General features: G+C 38.5%; 1 protein-coding gene across 4 annotated transcripts in view; it reads left to right on the forward strand.

Moving 5' to 3' along the window:
* Positions 1 to 14,242, forward strand: part of gdpd2 (glycerophosphodiester phosphodiesterase domain containing 2) — a 135,585-nt gene extending 121,343 nt beyond the window's left edge. For all 4 annotated transcript variants that reach the window (XM_051934954.1, XM_028815833.2, XM_051934955.1 and 1 more), the window contains 4 exons: positions 4,655 to 4,805; positions 6,456 to 6,538; positions 9,662 to 9,684; positions 12,469 to 14,242. In XM_051934954.1, coding sequence (XP_051790914.1) covers positions 4,655 to 4,805; positions 6,456 to 6,538; positions 9,662 to 9,684; positions 12,469 to 12,533 — 322 coding nt within the window. In that variant the 3' untranslated portion in view covers positions 12,534 to 14,242. The remainder of the gene's footprint in view (positions 1 to 4,654; positions 4,806 to 6,455; positions 6,539 to 9,661; positions 9,685 to 12,468) is intronic.
* Positions 14,243 to 21,711: the final 7,469 nt, after the last annotated feature.

Consider the following 21,711-nt stretch of genomic DNA (forward strand, 5'->3'; position numbering starts at 1 on the left):
GTGGTCTGTTTTGCGACAAAATTTATCTCATTTGTTTAAAATTTCAAGCAGCTTTTTTGCTTTCTAAATCAACACAAAGCAATTCTGACCTTCTATGACCCTAATTTTGATTAAGTGGGTTTCAGAATGGTGTGTTATGTAATGCAGCTAGATATGAAAAAGAACATATATGACTGTCAATAAGTTACTAACGTTACTAATTTGGCTTCAGTGAAAAGCTCCCACGTTTTAGTAGAGTGATGTGTACCCTTATTTCCGTAATGCTCCGAGTCAAATGTATGGCTGCTTGTTGTACTTTTTTCTTACCACTAGGTGGCAAACTTGTGCAACAAAAAACAATCAATTAACGATTTTGAGATATCTGTACTTACTGTACAAGATTATCTTTTAAATCAAATTAAACTCTCAGATATACTGGAAATTACTGAAAATTACTTTAAGATCTGTAATCAAATGGTAATTAATTTTTGAAGCATACTGACCTATTATCTCACTGTTTGTAGAAAGAATATGTGCATTTCTCTCACAAGCTTTTCCAAGATTTTAATATTTTTCTATGACATTTTCTATCATTCACTCAGAACTAATGAATCAATTAATTAGGAAAACTGGACTAGGTGTAAGAATGAGAAATGTTCCTCAATGCCTTACACTGAAGCATTCAAAGATAGAAAATTGACATAAATGTGTCTGTTTTTCTATCTGAAGCCATCTTTTCCAATAAAGAGTCACAGGGAAATGAGGTTAATAGATAGATAGATAGATAGATAGATAGATAGATAGATAGATAGATAGATAGATAGATAGATAGATAGATAGATAGATAGATAGATAGATAGATAGATAGATAGATAGATAGATAGATAGATAGATACTTTATTAATCCCAAGGGGAAATTCACATACTCCAGCAGCAGCATATTGATAAAAACAATATTAAATTAAAGAGTGATAAAAATGCAGGTATAATAGACGATAACTTTGTAAAATGTTAACGTTTACCCCCACCCCCTAAGGGTGGAACTGAAGAGTCGCATAGTGTGGGGGAGGAATGATCTCCTCAGTCTGTCACTGAAGCTGCTCCTCTGTATGGAGATGATACTGTTCAGTGGATGCAGTGGATTCTCCTTTATTGATAGGAGCCTACTGAGCGCCCGTCGGTCTGCCACGGATGTCAAACTGTCCAGCTCTGTGCCTATAATAGAGCCTGCCTTCCTCACCAGTTTGTCCAGGCATGAGGCGTTCCTCTTCTTTATGCTGCCTCCCCAGCACACCACCGCATAGAAGAGGGCGCTCGCCACAACCATCTGATAGAACATCTGCAGCATCTTATTGCAGATGTTGAAGGACGCCAGCATTCTAAGGAAGTATAGTCGTCTCTGTCCTCTCTTGCACAGAGCATCAGTATTGGCAGTCCAGTCCAATTTATCATCCAGCTGCACTCCCAGGTATTTATAGGTCTGCACCCTCTGCACACAGTCACCTCTGATGATCACGGGGTCCATGAAGGGCCTGGTCCTCTTCAAATCCACCACCAGCTCCTTGGTTTTGCTAGTGTTCAGTTGTAGGTGGTTTGAGCTGAACCATTTAACAATTTCTTTGAATAGGTTCCTATACTCCTGCCCACTCCTGATGCAGCCCACGATAGCAGTGTCATCAGCGAACTTTTGCACGTGGCAGGACTCTGAGTTGTATTGGAAGTCTGATGTATATAGTTTGAACAGGACCAGAGAAAGTACAGTCCTCTGCGGTGCTCCTGTGTTGCTGACCACAATGTCAGACCTGCAGTTCCCGAGACACACATACTGAGGTCTATCTGTAAGATAGTCCACGATCCATGCCACCAGGTATGAATCTACTCCCATCTCTGTCAGCTTGTCCCTAAGGAGCAGAGGTTGGATGGTGTTGAAGGTGCTAGAGAAGTCCAGAAACATAATTCTTACTGCACCACTGCCTCTGTCCAAGTGGGAGAGTGATCGGTGTAGCATATAGATGATGGCATCCTTCGCTCCCACCTTCTCCTAGTATGCGAACTGCAGAGGGTCGAGGGTGTGGTGGACCTGTGGCCTCAGGTGGTAAAGCAGCAACCGCTCCATGGTCTTCATCACATGTTACGTCAGAGCAACAGGCCAGAAGTCATTCAGCTCACAAGGATGTAATACCTTTGGGACTGGGTTGATGGAAGCCTCGGGACTCTCCCCTGTTCCAGGCTCAGGTTGAAGATGTGCTGTAGAGGACTCCCCAGCTCCAACGCACAGGCCTTCAGCAGTCATGGCGATACTCCATCTGGACCCACTGCTTTGCTGGCACAAAGTCTCCTCAGCTCTTTGCTTACCTGGGCTGCTGTAATTGTAGGTGGGGGAAAATCTCTCCTATGCTGATATCAGCAGAAGGATGGGTGGAGGGTGCAGTACCCTGAGGTGAGAGTGGGTTAGGGTGGTCAAACCTGTTAAAGAAGTTGTTCATCTGGTTCGCTCTCTCCACGTCTCTCTCAATGGTGGCACCCCACTTCAAGCTGCAGCCAGTGATAATCTTCATCCCATCCCACACTTCCTTCATGCTGTTATTCTGCAGCCTCTTCTCCAGTTTTCTCCTGTACTGCTCCTTCGCCCTGAGCTGGACTCGGAGTTCCTTCTGCATGTGCTTGAGCTCATGCTGATCATCGCTTTTAAAAGCCCTTTTCTTCTGGTTCAAAATGCCCTTGATGTCACTTGTAATTCATGGCTTGTTGTTAGCATAGCAGCGTACTGTTCTTACTGGAACTACAATGTCCATACAGAAGTTGATGTAGTCAGAAGTGCAGTCAACAACCTCCTCAATGTTGTCAGTGTCAGAAAAAAGAATGAAAACAAAGCTTGGACTGGATGTTTGTCCAGCACAGGACACACATATGTACATTTCTGCATTCTTCATGCCAATCGTGCCTTTCAGACAGTTAGGGAAACACACACAGATGAAGGTAGAAAACTCTACACAGACAGTAAACTGGGCAGAAATCAGGTACAGTTCCCTTTATTTCTGAGACAGCAGTGCTAAGATCTGTATCACTGGGTATCTAAGGGTATACTGTATATTTAAACAAGAAACCTTCAAGTAGAGTAAAAACGACTTTAATTAAATGAAGGAAATCAACAGAGGATAATAATGCTCACAATTCAACATTCAATACAATTGTTTATTGTGATTGTCAGAAAATAATTCGAGTTTTCTATGGGAAGTCCAGCTGTACCGAACTGTACCTCTCTGTAATGGCATAGGGCTGCTAGCCTGCTTAGACTGTTCTTGTGACTGATAATCCCAGTCAGTAACTGCCTCCCATTTCCCAGTTCCTGACACCTGCTAATTATGGACTCAGACTACTGCCCCACCAGAGAGCAGCTGTCATTTGTCTACCAAACTTCCAGACTTCTGGGACCCTGACTAAGAGCAGCTTTATAAATTACAGATGTGAACCACACCTGGGGTCAGAGGGGTAATATCCCAATTAGAGATTTCACCAAAGTACTGCATTAGCTGGAAGATCCAGGATAATGTTCACTCTAAATCTCACCTTCTAAGATTAAAAGACCTGAACCTCTGACCTGCCTCTGTGTCCCCAGCACAATATTAAGGTGTTTGCACTAACTTGGTAACCACCTTTTCTGTACCTCTTTCAGTTGGGGCATAAATGCAGTCACTTCAAGCAGGCTACAAGATTTCTCCATTTTTGGAAACAGATTAGTAGCACATGTACCTATTCTTTGCTATCTACCCAACATTCAGGATATAGAGAGAGAGGAGAGGTTGGGAGTATGCACTGATACAGAATGTTGCTGCACCCACCACTTGAAGAATCACCTCAGGATCCCAAATTAGGACCCAAGCACAGCTGTGCAGTGCGTGACACCTCAGCACCACACTAGTTCAAATGGAAAGGAACAGTGTAATAATTAATAATTCTTCGCATTTATATAGTGCTTTTCTCACTACTCAAAGCACTCAGCAATTGCAGGTTAAGGGCCATGCTCAAGGGCTCAACGGAGCAGAGTCCCTTTTTGGCATTTACGGGATTCAAACCTTCCGATTGCCAGTGCAGATCCCTAGCCTCAGTGTGAGGTTCTTTACAGTTTCTGCAGTGCCAATCCTGCCACCAAACCCTGAGTTTTCCCTGCAAGTTGCAGGATCACCAGCTTACGGGGCTGGATGCAGGTTAACATCATACCTAGGACTGAGCAATTGCAGGTCAAGGGTCTTGCTCAAAGGCCCAACGGAGTGGAATCACTTCTAGCATTTATGTGATTGCTAGCCCTCAGAGCAACCACTCAGGTACAGCCACATTTTCATTTTTATCTGGAAACTTTTATATGATCCCACCACAGGGCTCTGCAATTATTCATAAAGTATTTACAAAGTAGGTGGACGTTAGTAATATATAATCAATAAGCACATTGCAAGCATCTTAAGCTGATAAGTAGGACTTCTCATCTTGAGCCTCATCATTACCATTAATAAAGTTGTTAAAATCTTTAAACTATCAAAGAGTTATCAAAAAAAAATCAGTTCTCCTTATATATTGTCTTTCCTTAAATGTCAATATTTTGCAATTTAGCAGAATGCATTTAATAAAAGGATGATCTTACCTTGATGCTTTCTCTTGTTCTGTTTATGTAAATTAGGAACTACACCCAGAAGAATGTAAGTGTAAACCTCTATGTGGTCAATGAAATATGGTTGTTCTCCATGGTTTGGTGTATGGGAGCTACCTCAGTTACTACCAATGCCTGCCATTTATTCCAGGATATGGAGAAGCCGTACATCTTCCACATGGTGAGTACTCTTCACATATTTCATTTGTATGCTTTGGGCACAGCAGGCTTAACTTTTTAAGAGTGTGAGCAAACTGATTATAAGTTAATTTCCAAAAAGATCAGTGTGAGTGTCCAAGGTGTTTCCCGTCTTTTGCTCTGTGCTGCCTGGATAGGTTTCAGCATTCACAACCCTGAAATGGGCGTATTGGAGATATCTTGTATACTTTTATTTTGACTGCAAACTGTAAGCTGTTTCTTTACAGTAATGAACGCCATAGTCATGCTGAGCTTAAGGTTCAGATCTACAGCCTGTACTGCACATCTCATTTATACTGACTATTGAACTTATGTGATGGCATAACAAGCTTGTCACTAAGAAAAGAAGAAGAAGCCAAGCTGTAACCTGCTTACAAGCAGGCAATATCTGAATTTTTTTTTTTTTTTTTTACGTGTTTTCCATTTCTTTCCATGGACTTTGTCATAGAGCTGCTTTTCAGAAATGTGTAGTGTGATGATGTGCTTTGGTATATGGCACTTTTGGACTGTGGCATCATCACACGAAGAGGTGCAACTATATGGTGGTACAAACAACCTGAGACTAGTTATATATTCTGATACTCTTTGGTTGTTTCATAAATATAGCTTAGATATTGTCTTTTGTCTTTTCATACAATTAATTTAACAGTTAAATTCATATTCCTAATTCAAATAAGGTCAAAAAAGGTGACCTGACCTGACTTGACTTGACTTCCGTCAAAGTGAAGAGCATACATGAGAAGCGCAGGATTCTGTATATTTTCTGAAACTGCTTTTTCCATTAGGAAAAGGGTCACAGGGATCTACAATGATTTCTAGAAGCATTGTGTAAATGGCAGAAACTAAACATGAATGCACACAACTCGTTTCAACCCCTTCAATCATAGCTGCCCATTTTTGGAACATCACTTAACCTAATTCGGGCGGCACGATGGCGCAGTGGTAGCACTGCTGCCTTGCGGTTAGGAGACCCAGGGTTAGCTTCCCAGGTCCTCCCTACGTGGAGTTTGTGTGTTCTCCCCGTGTCTGCGTGGGTTTCCTCCGGATGCTCCGGTTTCCTCCCACAGTCCAAAGACATGCAGGTTAGGTGCATTGGCAATCCTAAATTGTCCCTGGTGTATGCTTGGTGTGTGTGCCCTGCGGTGGGTTGGCACCCTGCCCGGGGATTTGTTCCTGCCTTGCGCCCTGTGCTGGCTGGGATTGGCTCCAGTGGACCCCCATGACCCTGTGTTAGGATATAGCGGGATGGATGATTACTGACTGACTGACTGACTGACTGACTGACTTAACCTAATTCACTGATTTTTGAGTGAAAGGAGGATTTCTGTGTAGCTGGTGAAAACACCACATGAAAATGGAAACAATGTGCTGATTCTATAGCTTGTTCTTCGTCAACTTTTCTTTATTAGAATTGAAAATGAGTTGATGAGTTTCAGAGGTAAGTTCTTTCCATGTTAGTTATACACACTCCTACGTTGTTTCCAGATGCATAGCAACTGTGAATGAAGGAAAAAGGTGTTATTGAACATAGATGGATGGCAATATAGGAGTGAATCATAATGAAAACAAGAAAATGATCCACATTAACACATCAATCATTGTTTATTATCATTTTTTTTTTTTTGCAACACAGGCTCCAAAGTGGTATAGAATCATCTGGATTTCAGTTGACTGTGTCCTCTTGTTGCTCATTCTGGGATTTTTCTTCCTTCAGAGGTCAGTAATATATGCAGGGATGGCATGGCATGAATGCATGTGTTCTTTTTTATTTTGTACATGATTATTTTCTCTCAGGTAATGGGTTAGTAAGAAGCATAAAATGAATTTCCATAGAATATGATTTGATGTTAACATTATTAGAAAAGTAAGCAACATAGTCATGCATAACACGAAGGCAGCACGGTTACCAAGTAAACATACACACACACTCACACACACTCAGGTACACTATGTCATAAAGTACTCAGTCTTGCACATAAGAGGATGCAAAAACAGCTTGGTGGCTCACAGGTCAGCACTTCATTTTCTAAGATGGGATCAATCTACAAAGATAGGGATTCTTTAGCAGGTTTTGACAAATGGTGGACCTTCTTGCTTTTGTTCAAATAATCTTTAATATATCATTAATTGGACAGTGTTGGAAACTGCAAGTGACTGAGATGTAACTGAGGCAACAATGGAAAAATGGTTGGAGAGGTTTAGAGAAAAAAAAACACTATTATAGACAATATCGTTGGCACCCTGCCCAGGATTGGTTCCCTGCCTTGTGCCCTGTGTTGGCTGGGATTGGCTCCGGCAGACCCCCGTGACCCTGTGTTCGGATTCAGCGGGTTGGAAAATGGATGGATGGATATAGACAATATCAAAATGAGGCAGAAAACTAAACCTGGGTCAGACATACTGTATCCATCAATGAACAGTCTTGAAGCCCTAATAATAAAGAAGTAAAAGCAAAGATGACACAGAGACAAGGATATAGCAGAGTATCGGAGATAGCAAGGAGACAGAAAAAGTGTCTCCACTGGATGCTAGAGCCTGCTACTAAACTAACTAAACTAAACTAACTAACTAAACTAAACTATATAATGATCATCAACTGAGTAACTTGGGCAGACTCATCTATTTAAACCTTCTAACACCTATGAGACTTCTGCATCTTGTGCACCATTTATAAGATTAAATTACTCTGGTAAAACTTGACAATGTGGGCTTTTAGGACCTGTTAGTCACTTATTGCTGGATATCACAAATCATTGCCATGGCCTTGTTATGTAGTAGTACAGTATGTGACTAATTTATACACTATAGGCATCTTCCAGTAAGATGTGGTGTCATTGCTGCTTTGGAAATCTTATTAAACACCATCTTTCCTGGCAACAATAGTGCAGGATGGTGATGAAGGTTTAATAGTGTAGAATTTGGTTTCTTGGCCAACAATTGGCTCTTGAAATGAGTTAGCGTTTGATTGCTACAGGATATTTGAACATTATTTCCTCCCGGACCATCCTTTCTTACCAGCAGTGTTCCCAACTATGATTTTTTTTCAGCTGTATAATATTCCAAGTTATGCTTTTAGGAAAGTCGTTCCATGGTTTTAGGAATATAGTACTGAATCCATGGTAAAATATTTTCTTCTGTCACAATTTTTCAGTCCAGTCAATCATATGTGAGATGAGATAGAACACGTGTTTGGGAGTAATGATGCAAATTTAGCTAAAACTATAGAACACATTGGAGATGACATGGGACAGCATCCCCCAAAATTTTTTTAATCCATGCCCTACAAAAATTAGGCCGTCCTGAGGGAGAATTGTGGAGTGGTTCATTATTGGGGAGGTACAAATAATAAAATGGACACATAAACTAAAACTACAGTATATTTTCCTGGACAGTTCAGTTTTACACATTGCGTCCTGTTTTTTTTGAGTAGTGCCCTATAATTTTACCAAATGTCACGCAGGTCCCATTTTTAATCAGCCATTTATTTATTGAATATGCCCAAAATGCCAAGGGGATTGCCTGGACCTTAATTCACTGTAAATCTGTACAACTCTATAATGTCCACAAAACCTGATTGGGAGTTTGGCGTTCAATTTAATGTACATTTTTACAAGGCACATGAATCTCTGAGGGCCCTAACCCTGCACTCTTCCATTTAATCTGTCTACCACACTAGCTGGAATACTGAGTTATGTCCCATTTTGGAACAATGAAAATCTGGTCAGTGTAATTGAAACCCATGTTTTATGTACAAACTAAGAACACATGGTATTTTTTGTTTTTGAGCTTTCCGTGATTTACGCAATTGTTTTCTTCAAAGTAATATTTAAATCGTATGATCATAGGTTGGCTAAACATCTTGATCAGGATAAAACAGGCACTCATTGTGAAAGAACAAATGGCAAGGTACTTTTGGGACAATGGTAAGGCAACAAATGGTGCCTACACAAAAGAGTAAATGCCTGCCCAATGAAGAATCAGTAAACAAAATTAAAGCTTATTTTAGCATTTAGTTGCCCACACTACATATCTAAATGCCCAAACCAGGATGACATCCTAGAAATGCCAGTGTCACTCCATCTTCTTAACCATTTCCTCCTTAGCCGCCTTATGTCTAAAAGCCCTCTACTTCTTTCTCAGTTCTGTTTAAAACCATTTCTAGAATGTCCTGTTAAAAGGTGAGTTGGCTAATGAGGTGATTAGGATTCATTTGAATTTTAACAATGAGACTTGTGTTTTCTTTCTCTTTTTATCTTGAGTTGTTTGATTAATCCTAAGGAATCGGGTGACACCAAATGCTATCTGAGTTGTACAGTTTTATTATTATAATGTTAACTATCTGACATCCATTTCAGGACTGTGGCCTCTTAGAAAGACCATTCCTGAAGACTCATGCACAAGCATGTGCTCCTGTCCACTGCATGAAGTAAAACATACTCCATATGAGTCTAAGGAGGCCCATATTTCAAAAATGTGTTCTTTTTGGAGGGGAGGGGCGTTGAGAAGCATTGCTGTCAGTTTTAAATAACACCTTGTAGTCTGTGCTTTAAGCAATAATGTACAAGCCAGCATAGGAACATCTTTTCGGATTAAAAAAAAAAAAATCTCGAAATGTATCAGAAGGTTGCTGAGGGCTCCCTTTTTGTGCATTCTACATATACAATATTTTTAAGGAAAAAACAATGCATGTTATGAATTGCACTGGACAGATAATTTAATGTATTTCTTAAAAAATGTACAAAGTGCTTAATATAAAAGCTTGTTTGACTTGTAAACTTTTAACCTGACAGATTTTTTACAGTGACATTTTCTTACATTTGCTATTTTCTTTTCAAACAGGCACTTAAACCACAAAAGCAAAGGTAAGTGTCTCCTGCTCTTTCTGCATGACGTGTGGTTTTTCATTGTAGATAATTCTTTTAAGCTCTATCTTCTACCAGCAGCACTTTCCCAGCTGCCTTATGTCACAAGTCCAACGACAAGCAAGCTCAACTACTGCACCTCAGATAAATAAACATGACGTTGCCAACAAGTCAAGAATAGTTCAAGTGTTTCTGTAGAAAAAGCATTCCTGTAAATGCATGAGGCAATTCCCCTGGTCAGTTATCTGGTACTGTATTTGTTGATATTCACTTTTTAGAGATTTTTTTTTCAATCAAGTATTAAGAGTGCTGGCATAGGGAGTACTTTGAGACCAACAGTTTACTCAAGCCACCTATGTGGTTATTTGGGCACAGCATCACCCCTTTGCCTTTCCTCACAGCTCAGGTGGAAAAGAGCAACCATCCCTGTATAAGGTGCCAGTGCATCACAGGGTGTACTCACACCCACTCATTCTAGGCTAACTCAGAGTGTCCTAGACATCTTTGGGGTGTGCAGAAAACCAAAGTGGCCAAAGACAAACCACATCTAAAAACAAGGAGATTGACCAGACAGTGACCAGATCTGGAGATGTAAGGCATCTGTGCATAACACTGCCCCACCTTGCCACTCCCTTCCACTTCATTCATTCATTCATTCACTCATTTATTTTCCCAATCTATGTATTCCAATAATTTGTCAAAGTATAAGTTGTAAGGTTGGAACCCAGCCTTCAATGAGACACCAGTCTATTTTAGGGCACACTTACTTGCACACCTACGTTCACTCACACCAGGCAAATTTAGGGCTGCAGTTCAATTGTAAACACCTTTTGGATATGTGAGGAATTCAAAGTACCCACACAAATTTCATGAGGGCACAGAGAATTCTTGCAAGTACACAAATTGATAACAAGTCTCTGAAACTGTGAGGGAGTTATATTAACTACAATGCCACATTGTTACCTTCCCAAAGACTTATCTACTTATACATTCATTTTTCACTTATTCCAGTGAAGTGTTGCAAGACCCAGAGATTATCCCAGAATTTCTGGATACAAGGTAGGAACACAACCAGAATGGTTCATCACTAGACATTTGAACAATTGTTCATTTGCACATTTTCCAAAGCTTCTTATTTCATCAAAATCATATAGTAAGGTAGTAGATGTCCTGGCTCTATTTGGAATTAGGCAGGAACCTACCCTTGATGGGGCACTGACCCATTGCAGGGTATGTTTACTTGCACTGTCTGAGTTTAAATCATCCCGGCAACCTAACCTACACTTCCTTGGTATGTGGGAGAAAACCAAAATGCCCAGAGAAAACCCACCATGACACTGACAGAATGTGCATAATGCATGCAGATAGTCACAAGGTTGGGAGTTCAACCCAGCTTTCAGGAGGTGTGAATCAGCAGTGTTAACCACTGTGCCACAACAAGATATGAAATGTATGTATCAGCATATCGTACATGTAGTTAGAAGATTGTGTTATGTAATTATGACAGCAGTAGATCTGACTCGACTATTTTAAGTGTTTGGTGACTTTTTCTGTATTCGCTATTCATTACAGAAAATGAAGCAGATGGCATCACACTCAAAACATATTCAAATTATCACAAAACTGTACTTAATTTGCATTCTTTCCATCCATACTGCTCAATACAGAAATACTGCATTAGTGTCCCGTTCCTTCAAACAAAGTCATAAATACAAAAAGATTTCATACTAAGGAGACAATCTGTACACAATTGGTGGTGGACACGTTAGTTTACTTGTGTTGTTTCAGAGACCCATTGTAGCCAATATTTATCATGAGTCAATTCAAACTACAGGCCCACTCCATGAAATGTTTTTCTTTAAGAAGGAGCATATTTTTTCAGTGTCAGATAAGCCACAGTGTCAGCTCTGTAGCATGACAATTAATAAGAATAGCTTCCCTGTTATTTCACCTTCTCTAAAACAGTGAAGACTGACGCATTAAATGATCACCTAATTGCCCTGTGCTTAAAGTTAATCAAGTCAATCAACATACACAAAAGAGAAGATATAAATGGCATAGTTGAAGGTGGGACTTAAAAAAGTTAAAGATAAGCAAGGATAGGACATACTGTGCTTCTTGTTATATCTGTCTTTGATAATATGATCTTATTTAAAGGAAAAGTGAATTAAAACGTTCTTTCTATATAGCATTTAGGACCCTGTTTTGCTGTTACAACCATAATAAATCACATCAAAGCACACCACAATATGCAATGTTCAGTATTACTACAACATTACATGTATCCCTGCTAACCAATAATTGAATAAATACATGCAATACGCAGATGCTCATTCACTCACTTTCTAATCTCCATGCCTGGTGAGGGCTGCAGTGGTAGAAGGCTAAGCAAGTCAAGATAAACTTTCTGATTGCCAGATCTGAGTCTTCGCCCAGTTGTCAATGCCCAGAGATCAGATGCATCCACACTATATGTCCAAACCACTTCAACAGTCTGGTCTTGAGAGAGTGGTTTCACTCTAAAGTCTAGAGTCATTTCAGCTACTTGTACCCACCATGTTTCCATCAAATGTAAAAACAGGAAAGAACACTGACGAGTTAAGTCAAGCACTTACAACGTGAAAGGTAAAAAGTGCATATGAGATGCAATCCAAATTGTGGAGAATGAAATCATTATTATATAACCAAAACTGCAGCTTGTTTAACCGTACCTCTGCTTACATTTATGCATTAATCAATGTGTGAAGTTAAAGCTGACATTTTTTCATCTGTGTTTTCCTTCAGGGCAAGACTGCAACCAGAATGGCTACAGATTATCAAGTTTGGATGAGGAGGACAGTGTTTTGTGAAAAAACAGGATAATCACTTAGGCGCTCTAACCTAAGCATCTCAAATTTGTTTTAAGTTTTGCAAAGGATTAAACCTTGCCTCGTATTCTGTTTGTGGGATATTCCACCCCAAAAGCTGGTTAAAAGAAAATTAAAATGCAAAACAAGAATGTGAACTCAGTTGAACTGTATATCTCAGGATACTGTGAATTTGAATGGGCTTAATTAGAAGGCAGACGTTTGTTTAACAATGGATTCTCAGGTGTATTTGTTTCTCTGCTTGAAATGATCAGAACAAACATGGACTAAAAAGGAATTGGCTCCTAATAACTGCTCTTATATTCATTTTGTACTGCCCTTGAAACTAGGTGTCCCCTAAGAGACTGGAAATGAGATGACCCTGCTCTCATTAGGGCATCACTGGGTGCTACTGCAGTGTGAAAAAAGACAATTCTGCTCTAATTAAGACTGTGCCTTCAAGACACTGTGGTCAATAAAATCAAGAGGACTGCATTGCTCAGCTATACCTCCCTCCAGATATATCAAAGAGGCATAAACCATCCGGAGGGAGCAACATCTTCAGTGGCTCAGATTGTCAAGCTGGAAGTAATCAATATTTTTCTTTTTGGGAAATAGCCTTGAAATCAAACTACGTTATTACTTCCCTGGTCTATGAGACACTGTATATTTGCAACTCAGGATGTGTATTTCTACATAAAGCTCTCTTTGAAACTAAACTCTATTTAGTTTTTTCAACATTCTTATCCAATTTTGGATGATCGGGTGGTGGGGCCTACCTTGGCAATATTAGGGTAAAGGCAGAAACCAAACCTTGATGAGGCACCTGCCCACAATAGTGCAATGACGTCAATCAGGCTAGTTCAGAGTTGGAGAATGGAGAAGAAACCGAGGAACATAGGGAGAGGATGCAAACTCCAGAAGGACAGTACTCCAGTCAGGGGATTCGAGGGAGTGTTGTGAGGCAGCAATGTTACCTGTTGCTGCCCGTTTATAAGTATGCACATATTTAAAGAGAAAAAGATTAATTTTTTCCCACTGTGTCAATTATTTTTGTGAACAAAAAATGTACTTTAATTGTCTATGAAGCTCCTTGAGATGAAATACTGTATTGGTATGATTACAAGGATGTGGCTTTGGAAAAGTAAGCATTCTTCTATTGTTATTTGGCTACTCCACTGAAAATTTTGGCAAACAACGCTTGTGCTTAATGTTTCCCACTAAATTATAGCAAAAATATTTGGTAAAAAAAAGAGAAAGTGAGAGCCATGGCCATTCATTTCATCTCAAGATCTGTGGGGGATGATGGGATTTTCTGTCATCACATGTTCTGCCATAAAACAAAATGTCTCTCTTGAGGCTCATGAAAACACTACAAAGGTCTGCTGTGAATTGGATTATCAGGACATTTTTTTCAACGGACAATCTCCAGAAATCTACTTAAATAATTACTAACACATAAACACAAATATCTATATTTTTGTAATTAAATTTTAGATGTATTGTATATTTTTAAAATTTTGGTTTTTACATTCTTTGCTCTTGGAAAGACTGCGTTTTTGTCAGCAAAAATTTGTGGGCATTTTCTGTCTAGTTCTTTTTTTGTGTTAGTCTCTCATTTGTAAACTATTTTCCTGTCTGTTGGTTTGAAAGGTTTTTAATCAATTGTTTAAGTACTGTATACAATAAATCAAGATGGTGTCATATAGTTCTGACAGATACAATTATGAGATTTCTTATATAATACACATATGATATGTAAATGTTTAAACACTAGTTGTGTTTACAAATAAGGAAATTCCTTCATGTTCAGTGTTTTCTTTCTTTTTAAAAGCACTTTTAAATTTGTTAATAATGTTTTTTTAGCCAATGAGGCAGCAAGATAAAATATAGTTTATAGACTTCAAAACATGTTCCTAATTTTCCGCATCGGAACATTTCAATAGCAATCTGAGCCCTCTTTCAGTCGGGTATGGCAGCTGAGACAATACAATCTTTCTCCAGTTTCCCAACCAAAGACGGACAGAGATTATAAGTCAAAACATTCCGAAAATACGTCCTGAAACTGAAAAGAGGAATTTAGGGCCCCAGTAACAATTAGTGTGGACTTTTCTGCCCAAATCATTCCTGCTTTATAAATAGTAGGTGGAGGTTGTGCAACTCCATATTTGTTTTTGAATGTGATATTCAAAATGTAAAACTTATAAAGGTGTACTCTAAACAGTAAAAAGGCTTTTCCAGAATTGTATAATGATTTACACAAAACTAGCATAATAAGATGTATTAGCATAATGTGTCCTGAAAGTTTACAATGATATACTCTAAAGAATATAAGGGTAAATCTCAAATTATATGATGGTATCATTCAAATGGTATCATGGCATTTTCAAAATGGCATGATGGTATTCCCCAAAGGATATAATGGTGAATCTATACGCTACCATTGTTGTATGCGGTGTACAGCCAATACTATCAATACTTAGTATGACTATGTGATTTGTACTTTAAATGCAATGCAGATGTATGCTGGATGTGATTTTGTTGCTACATTTACATATAGATTTAACTTACATTTATACTCATTTATATAAAGTATTTAGCTTGTTCTAGAAAAAGCATAAAGCAAACATTATACAAGCATAGTTTTTAAGGCTCACTTTTTAAGGTAAAATCCAAAGGCAAAGTTCAAAATAAGAAATAGCTGCAGGACAGGTACAAGACCTTTTATTTAATCACCTTTTCAGAATGTTATAGTTTCAGAAAAAAGCATCCACGGTATTTTATCATTTATTGAAATGATTCTTCTAAACAATATTTGAGTACAATTATGAAAACCCATGCTCCCTAAAGTCTGTCTGCATATAACAGTAGATCAGCAGGCTCCTATCAATAATGGAGAATCCACTCCAGACAGAGGAGCAGCTTCAGCGACAGACTGCTGTCACTGTCCTGTTCCACTTTCCAGACTGAGGAGATCGTTCCTCTCCCAAACTATGCAACTCTTTAATTCCACCCGGGGGGGTAAACGTTAACATTATTCAAAGTTATTGTCTGTTTTTACCTGCATTTCTATTACTCTTTAATTTAATTTTGTGTTTTGTATCAGTATACTGCTGCTGGAGTATGTGAATTTCCCATTGGATTAATAAAGTATCTATCTATCTATCTATCTATCTATCTATCTATCTATCTATCTATCTATCTATCTATCTATCTATCTATCTATCTATCTATCTATCTATCTATCTATCTATCTATCTATCTATCTATCTATCAACATACACATGTTGGTTGGCTGGTATTCATCAAGCTATCCAGCCTCGGAACATCTTTTCTGCAAACCAAGCAACCCAGATACAGATGAAGAACCAAGACAAGAAACTCACTCCTGTGGTGATTTTGATAAGTTAAATCATAATTTTTTTCTGTATTTTTTTTTTTTTTTTTTTGCTGTTCAGACCTTCGTTTGAAGAACTTTAGTGTTCTGTAAAAGGATTAGGTCCTCTATGAGGGCTGTAAGATCAAGACCATGTGCCCAAATACAGTGGTATCACAAAAATGCCTTAACAGAATATCACAAATGGCATAATAGCATATTCAAAATGGTGTGATAATTACACAAAAAGGCATTGTAGATTATCCACAATTAAATAATAGCATAGGTAAAATATGGAATGAAATGACTAGAATGATGTATTCTGAAAGGCACCAGAGGCGTGCTTGGATGTGATGCAGAGCACACAAACTCACTCACACCAGTTAGATTCACCAATTAACTATCACGTAATCACTGTATTTTAATAAATGCTGTGATGATGATGCTATTTCATATTCACATGCAATGATTATTACTCTAAAACTTTGATGATGTTTTACATTTCCAAATCAGCACAAATGTTTTTATTAATTATTTTTTTCTGTTATTTTTCCTTTCATTTTATACTTTGAACCATTTTTTACAAAAATGGCAGAGCAGGCTCATGCACGTCCTAATAAAATAAACTGCACATAACAGAGATTATAGTACTACTGAGGGGAGGTTACCTTGGTGTCTGGATCTTTAAATGTTCACTGTGACACAGTTTGCATTAGCCAGTCAAACAAGCTTGATGGACTGAATGGTCTCCTCTCGTCTGTTAATCTTCTTATGTTGTATGTTCTTTGGCAACAATGGAGTCTTTAGGCAACGGTCTCAAAATTACCTCAGGAATGTTAATAAATGCTGTGACATTAAATTCTAATCATATAGCCCTCAATATTGTTTGTACTGTAAAGGTGCCTAGTATGGAAAATCACTACTTTCTCTTTTTTGTGGCTCTCTCTGTAAAGAGTACAGCAATGTGTTTCACTGTATGCATAAAAGCATGACAGACTCTTCACTAGTTACCAATGACAATGGTCACCATTTCAAATATCTTTCCACTTTGCCCGTCCATAAAAAGCTTTCAAGGTGAACAATCATGCCAAACATTGCAATATGCATGTTAACATTTAGATTTCTGTGCAGTGTATTTCTCTTTTGGCCTTCAGCGCAATCTGACATCCAAGCTGGAAGGTGGCCAGAATACCTGACTGAAAGTGTAAAGCTGTCAGAAATAATTCTGCACCAAGAAACGGCATGTTCTGTTCACTTATGATTTTGACAAGCCAGTCACCATGACCCCTCTAGTGACAATAATATCTTGTATTTATGAATTGCATTTATAATTATTTTTATCTTCCTCTATACTACTCTGTAGTATGAATCATGAAACCTTTTACTGTTGTTTTAATGGATTAGTAGAGTGTTTCAGAAGATAAATAGAAAAGAAAAGACTGATATATTGACCTCTTGTTTCAAAGGTATTCAACATACTTTCTACTTACTTAATTTTAAATACTCAGATGAACTTCTATTCCATGCAAAACAAGTGTGGTGGACGGCTGGGGCTCCTGCCTAGCCGGGATGCCTGCAGGATAGAAGGACAGAGAGAGGGACAATACCTCCCCCAGGTTTGCTTTGAGGCCAAGGAGCTTGGAAGCTCAACCCTGTGGGGGCCCATGGCCAATGCCAGGGGGTGCCTGGATGGTTCCAGAGCCGTGGACTGAAGCAATTCTGCCACACCAGGAAGTGCTGCAGGAAGGCCATCAGGGAGCACCATCCAGGTGCATCCAGGGAGCTGGAGTCAGGAGGTAGAGGATAGAGCTTGTGAGTGGAGGAGTGAGGGTGGCAGAGAAGAAAGAAAGAAAGAAAGAAAAAAAGAAAAAAAAAAAGAAAGAAAGAAAAAAAAAAAGAAAGAAAGAAAGAAAGAAAGAAAGAAAGAAAGAAAGAAAGAAATAAAGAAAGAAAGAAAGGGACTGAGTAGTGCTGGTGGGTTGTGTACTGTGTATGTGGTGCAAAGGACTGTGTAAAGAGAGAACTGAAAACAAATTGTATGTGCTTTTGGAAATTGGGTGTCCTGTATCTGTCTGTAGTCTGGATGATCTTCCACACAAGGTATCCTGTCTTATACTGATCAGTGTTGGGAGATACAGTATTCTCAATTATAGAATAAACAAATTTCAAGCCAAAACAGCTTTTGGTAAAGTGCAGCAGCTCATGCATATTTCATAGATAGATAGATAGATAGATAGATAGATAGATAGATAGATAGATAGATAGATAGATAGATAGATAGATAGATAGATAGATAGATTGCAGTTTACTAAAGGCAAAATGAACACACAACCAGCTATATTTAAAAAAAAAAATCCATTTTGATGGCTACAGAGCCAATCTAAGCCCCAGTATAGGTGAAGTATTTGGGTGGTGTCAACACAAGACATTACTCATTGCACTGTAAAGTGAAATAAAAGTAATGTCAAGATTTGTAGAAGGCCAGAACAACTCTTTCAAACTAATACAGTAGATGGCGGCAGCAGCTGGCTGCCATGTGCAATGGGTTTTGGTACCTATGCCTATTACAGAGCGACAGCTACTTTAAATCTACTAAGTGTAACTGGCTAGTTTAACAGGAATTAAGGTTCGAGAGGCTGAGATACAACAGCTCTATTGTGATAGCCCAAGGAGTTTTGTATCTCATTCTTGACCCTAGAAGTATCCTGAAAGTAAACCCTAAATGGTGTTTAATGCCAGCTCCCTACCAGTGGTTTGGTCAACTTAGTGTAACTAATGGTGCAAAAGGAGTGATCACAAATGCTTATCTGGCATGAATGAACTGTAGCCATGCTTGTAAATAGAGAAAATGAATAAGAGAGATGTTTAAAACTTGGACCCATTGTTTTAGTAGGGTGGGTTTCCAACAATCTAAACAATAAGTTCGAAAGGAACACATGATGAAGCCTGGCTCTCAGATGAGCTGCTAGGCTTGATTTTCTGTTTGTTTTATTTTGGCCCTTTGTCTTCTCTCTTCGTTGTCCCTCCCTTGTGTACTCTGATTTACTCATGTTGTTTTTGCTATTTTTTCAGCCCATTGGCATTTCTAATTCTAGGTTAAAGTAGTACATGGAGATGCCTCCCTTCCCTCTCTGTCCCACTTGCAACACTCTGTTTCTCTTGAAAGATAGATAGATAGATAGATAGATAGATAGATAGATAGATAGATAGATAGATAGATAGATAGATAGATAGATAGATAGATAGATAGATAGATAGATAGATAGAATTGTGTGCTAAAATCATTTAATTGTTTCTCTTATTATATATCCTAAAATCTCTATTATATTTCAAAGCTCCCTTTCTAAAGAAAAAAAAGATATGTTTAACACCTGTGGTTTAGGGATAAAAGAATTTTGAGAAAGACAGTAACTGTTAAGAGAGCTAAATTATTATTTAATTTAGATAAAAAGACAAAGCAGGCACAGGTTTTTCTTGTTTTAGATATAGCACAGTTAACAGAGCACATGCCCCAGTTTTGAATAAAAAATGCATATTATTTTTTGCAAAATATAAACTCATCAGATAAGAAGTAGACCACCTTTCTGAGCAATTACAGATGAAAAACACAACTGTTTATTATACTTTAAGACATATGAAATGCAAGCAGAAGATTAATTTGGAATTCATTTCTTCACTCGTTTTCTGTTCCTGATTTCTCCTTTTAGACACAATAAAGTGAACAAACCTCGAGACAAGGGTGGTGAGATTGGCAATCTGCTTGAGCCAGGCTCTTTTCTGAGGATTCACCAGACACAGGCTGCAAGAAACCCAAAATGGTAGTTTGTCCATCAAAAGACACATTTTTTTGCACCAGGTCAATGTACAATCTCCGGTTAATCTAATGTGACCATTTTTGGCATGTGGGAAGAAACATCCTTCCTCTCTGATCTTCAAATGCACAAGCTTCCAACAACATGCACTTTCCTTCCATTTTCTGAACTCACTTCTCCAGCTACAGTTTGACAAATTATAAGAATTAACTGTACCCCAAAACAGATATACTCAGAATAATATCTAAAATAACACAAACAGGGACAATTTTAATTTCAATATATTATATATTTTAAATATGACATTACCATATGTTTAAAGTTTATAATCTATATACTGTATATAATAATCAATGTATGCGTGTGTGTGTGTGTGTGTGTGTGTATGTATGTATGTTGCGGCATCACTTCCGAACGGCTGGGTCAATTTTCATGAAACTTGGTACACATGTTTCTCATTGGTCGACTAAAAATACTGTAGGGTGAAATCAACCCTAACCCACCCCCTTCTGGGTAGTGTGGGGGGTGATCTTGCGGTCTTGTATGCATGTTATCATCTATTCCAGGGGTGGGCAGATTCAGTCCTGGAGGGCCGCAGTGGCTGCAGGTTTTTGCTCCAACCCAATTGCTTAATAAGAAGCCCTTATTGCTCAAGTAACACTTCAGCTTCACTTTAATTGTCTCTCTCGTTAAGATTTTGAACCCTTATTGCTTATTTTAGTCTTAAACAGCTGTATTCTTGGTTTTTAATTGCTCCTAATTAGCAATACCATGCAAATGACAAAAGAGACCAGCATTTCTCCATTTAGCTTGTTTTCATTTACACCTGTGTGTATTTATCATGCACTATTTGGTTTAATTAAATACTTGGAAGGAAAGTGAAGAGAAAAAAGTGAAGCACTGAGAATTACTCGTCTGTTTTAGACTTCAAATCATTTGGATGATATCCTTAGAAAGGAAAATAAATCTAGGATATGAGAATGACCTGACATGGCAGCGTTACAGCACTAGCAAGCCATGAAATTAAATAATTGACAAGGATTGGTTTCTAATTAAGCAACTGGGTTGGAACAAAAACCTGCAACCACTGCGGCCCTCCAGGACTGAATCTGCCCACCCCTGAATTCTATTCGACACTCAGAAAGACCACCAGAGGGCGAACTGGAGGTGACTGCCAGCATTCTTTAAGTTTGAGCACCACCGCGTCCCTGTTGCTTTTGAAATTAAAGAGAGTTGGCCGGTCCCGAGCGTCAGCTGGATGATAACATACATACAAGACCGCAAGAGAAGCACATTAGTGAGTCTTCATTGTTTGTTAGTTTATTTTTGTTTTTAAAGTGTTTTTTTAATTATATTTTTCTCAAACAATTAAAAAAATAAAACGCTTTATTTTCCTCTGGGTATTTCAGCTAGTTATCTGCTATAACTGTGTAACAGTTCGTCACCCATTCCGGGGTTGTTTCTGTCTTTCTGCCCAGTTGCTGTCAGGATACATTCCATCAGCTAGATATTTTGAACTAGGTAAAGTGGGCCAAGAAGGTATGTATTAATGAATGTTGAATACATAACCTATATATTTGTGCTACAGAAGAAAGACAGAATTAAAGAAAGAAATTAATGAATAGTGAGGGAGGATGTAATTTCTGCACAGATTCATCCTAACTTAGTACTCAAGCTGTACTCCAAATACATTATGGTGCCAGAAAACATTCAACATATCACAAATATTGTTAGAATCATTTTGATCATACCTATTGGTTCTCCTTTGTAAATACCCGTCTCCCCTAAAGTTTCACATTTACTTAAAATTGTTTAAGTTTAGCACAGACAGAAGTTCAGCTTTGTTTTAGTGAAAAACTTTTGCCAACATATTACATACAGTGTGCCATGGAAGAAGCGGGCATCAGTACTCAGACTGACAGTTAACTCCTCTTTAAAGAGGGAGGGACGAAAAGGTCAAGCACAAAGCCACTGGGACTGGAGATTCGCAAGG

Source organism: Erpetoichthys calabaricus, chromosome 12, assembly GCF_900747795.2.
Source record: "Erpetoichthys calabaricus chromosome 12, fErpCal1.3, whole genome shotgun sequence".
NCBI classification, from domain to species: domain Eukaryota; kingdom Metazoa; phylum Chordata; class Cladistia; order Polypteriformes; family Polypteridae; genus Erpetoichthys; species Erpetoichthys calabaricus.